Below are 6,769 nucleotides of genomic sequence, written 5' to 3'. Positions count from 1 at the left end.
ATTCGCGACGAATAACTTTCGAAGGATCTGTATGAAATTTATTCGTAACATTTTTTTAATGATAAGTATACTAATAAGTACTATTGGGGGACGAGATACTCCGCCTAATCCTTTCTACTGTTTAGATTCTTGACTTGTTTTGGGGTTTGGTCTGCGATCGACTTACCCAATAATCAATAACATAAAAAATACAGAAAATTAGGTAAATTTGTTCTCCCAATAGTAGATAAAGTTGAGGATTATGTTAATACATTGCAGATTATAATTTTATTTATACATTAACATTTACATGTATGCTCGTGATAACAGAATTTCTGTAAATTTTGTATGGATATATTTAAATAAACGTCAATTTCGTGATTGACCCTAATTCTTATTCAAATACTTCTACTGCGTTTATTATGTATGACATTCATACTCATAACATTTAACAATTATCATTATGTTTATTTATGATTTTGTGACTTGCGTTTCTCAATTGGCAGATACCAGGCATTACCATTCTTTTATACATTTAATTGTAAAATCTGACCTAATTCAATCGAATGTCGAATAAGATCCAAACATTCATAAAGCATACAAATAAGGAAATTAACGATAATGAATAAATATTTTCATACATCCACATACCTCGGTTGTTGACATTTTTTCAAGTGCACTGGTAACCTACCTGGATTACGCTGATTAAAATGAGTCTGTAATAATCCAATTATCACATGTTATCCGACACATTACAATAAACTAGTGCAGTGATATTTCGATGATATCTTTTTTTCAGTGGTTCTATATCTTACACTTCGTATCTGAATCTATTCTTACGATGTAAGAATTTCCACAACTCATCACGCTACGATTACAGTAAAATCATTCGACTCTATTTCATCAACACAATGTAAACGGTCGTACAAGTACTAGTTCCATTTGTGTTGCAGTATATATTAACTAGAGCATCATGTTAATAAAATGAATAGGTAGAATGTCTTAAGCTTGAGGATTACGGAATTTATCGCCTGCATACTTGGCAGCTGCGCCCAATTCTTCTTCAATGCGAAGAATTTGGTTGTACTTGGCTAAGCGCTCCGAACGACAAGGTGCGCCAGTCTTAATTTGACCAGTCGAAAGTCCAACGACCAAATCAGCTATGAACGTGTCTTCTGTCTCTCCAGAGCGATGAGACACCATTGTACCCCAACCAGCACTCTTGGCGAGCTTGTGAGCATTGATCGATTCTGTAACGGTACCTATTTGGTTCACCTTCAACAATAGGCAATTGCAAGCCTTCTTTTCAATGGCTGTCTTGATCCTGTAATGCATAGACAATATGCCACACTGTTACCGAGTATGCTCTATTACGTATACATATTACATTTTTCGTTAACCCGAAACAAAATTAAGGAATACAATTATTAAATGAACAACGTTACCTTTCAGGATTTGTGACAGTAAGATCATCACCCACGATCTGAATAGGAGTAGAAGATGTCAGGGAAGTCCACGAGTTCCAGTCATCTTGGTCAAACGGATCTTCGATGGAAACAATGGGGAAGTCTTTGATAAAGTCCAAGTACAAGTTCTTCAAGGCTTGTGGTTCCAAATACGTGCTGGGATCAGACTTTTCATTCTTGAAGTCCAAATCGTATTTTCCATTCTTATGGAATTCAGACGCGGCAACGTCCATACCAATCTTTATTTTTCCTTCGTATCCAGCAACCTAAATTTTATAATTTTACAACAATCAGTAATGTATAGAAATGTTTCGAAATACTTAATAACTACAAGAAATTAACACTTACTTTAATGGCATCGATAATTAAGTTTAGAGCTTCTTTGTTTTCCAAAATATTGGGAGCGAAACCACCTTCATCACCGACTGCAGTGGCATCAAGACCAAACTTCTTCTTGATACCAGCCTTCAGATGATGGTAGACCTCGCTACCCATCTTCATCGCTTCTGTGAAATTAGCAGCACCTGTGGGTAGGATCATGAACTCTTGCATTGCTAATTTGTTTCCAGCGTGTGAACCACCATTGATGACATTGAAAGCTGGAACCGGCAGGATAATGTTGGCATTTCCTGCTAATTCTGCGATATATCTGTAATTAAAAAATAGTTTAAAAAATCATTATTATAAACAACTAAATTCCATCATAATTAATATATACTGAGCAGCATGAACCTTGATCACCTACATATATTATACAATTATGTAACGTATTGCAACTTCATTAATAAATATACAGAATAATTACAATACTAAATAACCGTATCAAAATTGTAAAACGTTTCATTACATATAAGTTAGAAATTTGATTTACTTACTTATATAATGGCACTCCCTTCTTGGAAGCTCCTGCTTTACAAACTGCCAACGAAACACCCAAAAGCGCATTTGCGCCAAGCTTCGATTTGTTCGGTGTGCCGTCAAGTTTCAATAAGAAATTATCGATGTCTGTTTGCTGAGTAACTTCCAAATTTGCCTGAATAACAAATAATTAATATTCTGGTATTATATTCGTGTTAACGAAAGAATCACTGTAGGTAGTACTCTTTAGAAACGGACATTTATTTATTTCATATTCTCAAAAACTTTGCATAGAATATATAATACATACCTTCAACAATTCAGGTGTAATGGCACTATTAATGTTGTCTACGGCTTTGAACACAGATTTTCCATGGTATTTCGATTTATCGTTGTCTCTAAGTTCCAAAGCTTCGTGAACACCGGTGGAAGCACCAGATGGTACTGCGGCTCTGAAGAGACCATTTTCTGTTACAAGATCAACCTGTAAAACACACATTGTATTTGGAATAGTCATAAGAGCATGATTAATTTATGTTCGATAAATCTAAATATATTACAATATATTTCTCGCATAGTGACTAAAAACTCAATAGCAATAAATTATAATTTTTATCGTCGTGTAGTTGTTACATGATCAAAGTTTATAAAGTTATTTATGTGTTAAAAGCTACTGTAATAAAGGAATCTTCTTTTTAATAGTAAGGACGTTGTTATTAAAATATAACTGTATGTATTAGAATATTATATTTTACATAATCTTACCTCTACAGTTGGGTTGCCTCGGGAATCATAGATCTGTCGTGCCTTGATACTTTGGATCGGCATTTTTTCACAGTAACTAATAGTACTATACTTGGAAATTAGAAATCTACAACAGACATATCATTTAAGTTGAATGAGAAGTGTATTAAACCTTTCAAAATGTACAACCATAATTAATAAAACGTCCTAATGAAGAATTCTGGCTCTCTTTAATCCTAAACAGCAATTTTTAAGTATTGTATAATTTGAACGTTTTAAATATATTACGAAAAATTAAAATACCGGTACTCGACAATGGAATCTGAATAGTGTAGTATTTGACCTTGGTCAAGGTCACTGGAGAAAATCCGAAGATATACATTAAAATAAATTATTTCCCCGGTTACAAGGTCTCGGATTCTTAAAATTGATTGTGATCTTCGCAAAATATTAAGAGTAATGACCTTGGAGTAAAATATAGACACGTAGCACACGCGGTGGTTATTCGGATCATTTTTTTTATATAATTCCGAGAGAAAATATCACTTCGAAAAACTCATGAACGGTATCTTGATATCTTCTGTAACATGAACTGATTTTTGAAAATATAAATTTTTTTAAAACGTCGAACAGAACTTGAATGAAATTTGCTCACCTAACGTAACGTGTGACAACCCACTTGAAATGTTCGAAGTAGAATGGTACTCTTCCGAATCTGTCCTACAGTTGACCTCGAATCGTAAATCTTTGCTATCGATTCTAAACCTCTCACGAATGTAACCGCAAAAGCGCCAAAACTAAAATTTCTCGTTCAAGGCTTTTAATCGCACATTTTGATCTCTTTATAAGATTTTAAATTAAAATCTCAAACTAAATATTGAATTCAATTTTGAATATTCTAACGACTAAATAATAAAAGTTAAAATTACCTACTATTTTTACACAATCCCCGGCTGGTTATAATTTCTATAACAATTAACCATCTGTGTTTTGTGTTATTCATGATCCATGCTGGTTACTAATTTGCAAGCGCGGGAATTTTTGAAACATTGCAAAAACAATTTTGTATAACTAAATTATAAATAATAACTAATAAAACATATAAAAAATTGAGCAACAATATAAATTAATTTGTAACATTAGCATATGACGACACATCTGAGTAGGTACAGTGAGCAATGATGATTCTGTCATAAGGTCACAACCCATTACCGCCATCACTCATGTTCTGTGCACAACCATAGAAAATTATTTCCCATCCGCTGCTAAACGATGCAGATTGCAAGACAGACGTGTGCGTCTTTGCGAAAGGAGAAAATCGAGTACCAATACACTAAGATATTAATTTAAGGTGTATCCTCATCTCCAGACTACATATTAAAGTCCGCATCGTGTGAAGTGGACAGTGAATAACGCACATCTACGTTTGCTCATATGCAGTGACTTAAGTGACGATCGTTTTTCCACTGGCGGCGATTCCCGTAACCTTGCGTCAGAATCGCCGCCGTCCAATATACGTAGATACAAACTACTAAAAGATGATTTCATTTCATTTTTAAAGCAGGCACTCGCTCAATGCTGAATGACGTACCACAGCGCAGTGTATAATACTTTGATATCTTAATTATTTATAATTATCATAAATATACAAATTAACAAACTATTACCAACGTTTATGTATTAAAAATATTTGTTTACAAATAACACCAGTATTTTTGTTGAAAGTTTATTCAAAAATATGGAATATATTTATTTATTATGATACAATTTGTACATGATCAATGATATAACATTGCCAAAAATTAAATAAATTGGTCTTCGAAAACGCAATTTTGCAAATAAATTTTGAACTGAAAATTTCTATAATTTTTGATATTTTCAAGAAATTCGTTTTACAAAATCATTTATAAATAAACTGAATGCGATTAATGTCATATGCAACAATTACTTAAATTAGTTTTTTTACACTTAACAATACGTTATTTTAACAGCAAAGTATAACTATTACATTTTTTTAATTTAACGCTATATTCACAAGTAGTTAATATTTATCAGTTCATAAATTGTTTTCTGAAAGGCATAAGTATTGTATGTGGTATTTTTTTCCCACAGGTCACACATATTTGAATGTAGTTCAAAATGGTTTTGTAGAGATCAAAGTCTTATACAGAAAGGCACCCTATACAAGCATTACAAATGTAAAGAAATCGCCAAAATTGCCCTTAAATTGTTTATACAGTTGACTTTTATGCAAGAGCAATAATTGACATTATTAAGACATTAGAAATTTTGTTTATAGTTGCATATAGCATTAGATTATTTCAGTTTTCCGACTGCTTAGGCTTTTTTTTATCAATGCCCAATCCTCAAGAATATCTGCATCATTGAGCATGTAAACAATATAAGGCCCAGCAACAGTAACAGCCCTTCTCCTTTCGGTATGATTTCTACGCCTTCTACCAGTCGAATTCAGCCACAAATCCGCATGAATATCAACATTGTTTCTGTCTTCCTCTAATCTGCGAATCTTTTCTTGTAAATCATTATGAATACAATCCCAGATTAATTCCTTTTCACTTTTAAAATTTTGTAACGCAGCCTGTTCTTCCGCTAGGAATTTATTTTGTATATTTTGTAATCTATACTGCTTTAGTACACCGGCTACTTCAGTTTTTGTTTTCATATTTTCTTTTAAACGTTCCAACGGTACTAAATACTCTTCGGACTTTCCGACCCGAACTTCTCCTAATTTTGTATCTACTTGAGTAATTCTTTCACGGTACAGTCTGAAATTTTGTATCGCATACATAATAGCAAAACACGTTTCCGTCCAATAACATTTCTAATACGAAATAGGTTACTTACTGCTCTTTGAGAAGAGTAAACTGTCGTTCTAAATCTACTAGGTTTTCCATACATTCATTGCGTCGCCTTTCACATTCATCTTCATCCATTTCCGAGGAGTCATCGCTATCGCTATGCTCTGCACTACTGTCACACGATGCAGAGCTTTGATTACTTTCATTACTGTCATGCGACATTTCTTCCCCTTCTGCCTCCGATTCATCTTTAACGCTTGGCATCTGTCTGAGCGTTAAACTTACTTATAGAATTAAATTAAAAAGAAATTATGCGTGAGAAAGTTAAAAATTTTCGAAGCACAAGTACATCTCATTTAATTCTTCTTCATCGGGTCATCTACGTTACTGTATAAATTTCTATTACGATAATATAACCTCAAATGTAATGTTTACAATGTTTTTGAACCCTTTTATTTAAATATCAATGAAATAAAACGAAAACTTATGTACGAATATTTACGAAGTTCAGTTAAAAACGTTAAAGCAAAAAGGTATATTCCAAAAGCTCTAATATTTCTTCCACACAGAAATTTGCAAACATTCTATCGAAATCCTACACAAGGTACAGTATGGAAATATCCTGATAAATAACTTCGCTAATGTTTACATAATATCAATGTACATACTCGCTATGAAACAATTTTGTTTATTTGTATAGCGTCGCAAAATATTTAGTGTCCTGGAAGACAAAATAACGTCTGTCAAGTGCCACGCGAAGCAACCATTTGTAACTGATCATACAAACTACGGCAGAACAAGAAACAGTAATACAACGAGAGTCTGATTTTGTACCTGATAGAAAGAATACGCATCATTTATGCGTCTCTGTCTATCTAATGCAAAATCGGACTCTCACAGCAT

The 6,769-nt window shown here is 33.1% G+C and overlaps 2 protein-coding genes across 4 annotated transcripts; both read right to left on the bottom strand.

The window, feature by feature from the left end:
• Positions 1-251: 251 nt before the first annotated feature.
• Positions 252-3,852, bottom strand: LOC122404956 (enolase). Of its 2 annotated transcripts, none has more exons than XM_043409370.1 (7): positions 3,703-3,852; positions 3,069-3,174; positions 2,614-2,787; positions 2,321-2,478; positions 1,794-2,094; positions 1,425-1,711; positions 252-1,303 (listed from the first exon to the last, which is right to left on the bottom strand). In XM_043409370.1, exons 2-7 carry the CDS (start codon positions 3,129-3,131, stop codon positions 982-984), a joined length of 1,305 nt encoding a protein of 434 aa, XP_043265305.1. In that variant the 5' UTR covers positions 3,132-3,174; positions 3,703-3,852; the 3' UTR covers positions 252-981. The 2 variants fall into 2 exon arrangements, with proteins under 2 accessions (XP_043265305.1, XP_043265304.1); XM_043409369.1 differs by lacking the exon at positions 3,703-3,852 and adding an exon at positions 3,512-3,533.
• Positions 3,853-5,090: 1,238 nt separating this feature from the next.
• On the bottom strand, positions 5,091-6,645 carry LOC122404681 (breast cancer metastasis-suppressor 1-like protein). Of its 2 annotated transcripts, XM_043408864.1 has the most exons (3): positions 6,535-6,645; positions 5,913-6,134; positions 5,093-5,833 (listed from the first exon to the last, which is right to left on the bottom strand). In XM_043408864.1, the coding sequence occupies exons 2-3, from the start codon at positions 6,128-6,130 to the stop codon at positions 5,359-5,361; spliced, it is 693 nt and encodes a 230-aa protein (XP_043264799.1). In that variant the 5' UTR covers positions 6,131-6,134; positions 6,535-6,645; the 3' UTR covers positions 5,093-5,358. The 2 variants fall into 2 exon arrangements, with proteins under 2 accessions (XP_043264800.1, XP_043264799.1); XM_043408865.1 differs by lacking the exon at positions 6,535-6,645 and having other exon boundaries at positions 5,091-5,833; positions 5,913-6,145.
• Positions 6,646-6,769: the final 124 nt, after the last annotated feature.

This window comes from Colletes gigas, unplaced genomic scaffold, assembly GCF_013123115.1.
Source record: "Colletes gigas isolate AHSC1104 unplaced genomic scaffold, ASM1312311v1 Colletes_gigas_Sc00003, whole genome shotgun sequence".
Taxonomy (NCBI): domain Eukaryota; kingdom Metazoa; phylum Arthropoda; class Insecta; order Hymenoptera; family Colletidae; genus Colletes; species Colletes gigas.
The sequence above is the reverse complement of the archived record's forward strand: the minus strand, read 5'-3'. Positions and strand labels throughout refer to the sequence as shown.

Coding starts and splice junctions, on each gene's coding strand:
- LOC122404956 (XM_043409370.1), bottom strand. CDS start 3,131: ATGCCGATCCAAAGTATCAAGGCACGACAGATCTATGATTCCCGAGGC. Junction 1,712..1,793: donor TAATTATCGATGCCATTAAA/GTAAGTGTTAAT, acceptor TATAAAATTTAG/GTTGCTGGATACGAAGGAAA. Junction 1,304..1,424: donor ACTGTCACAAATCCTGAAAG/GTAACGTTGTTC, acceptor TATGCATTACAG/GATCAAGACAGCCATTGAAA.
- LOC122404681 (XM_043408864.1), bottom strand. CDS start 6,130: ATGCCAAGCGTTAAAGATGAATCGGAGGCAGAAGGGGAAGAAATGTCG. Junction 5,834..5,912: donor TTTACTCTTCTCAAAGAGCA/GTAAGTAACCTA, acceptor ACAAAATTTCAG/ACTGTACCGTGAAAGAATTA.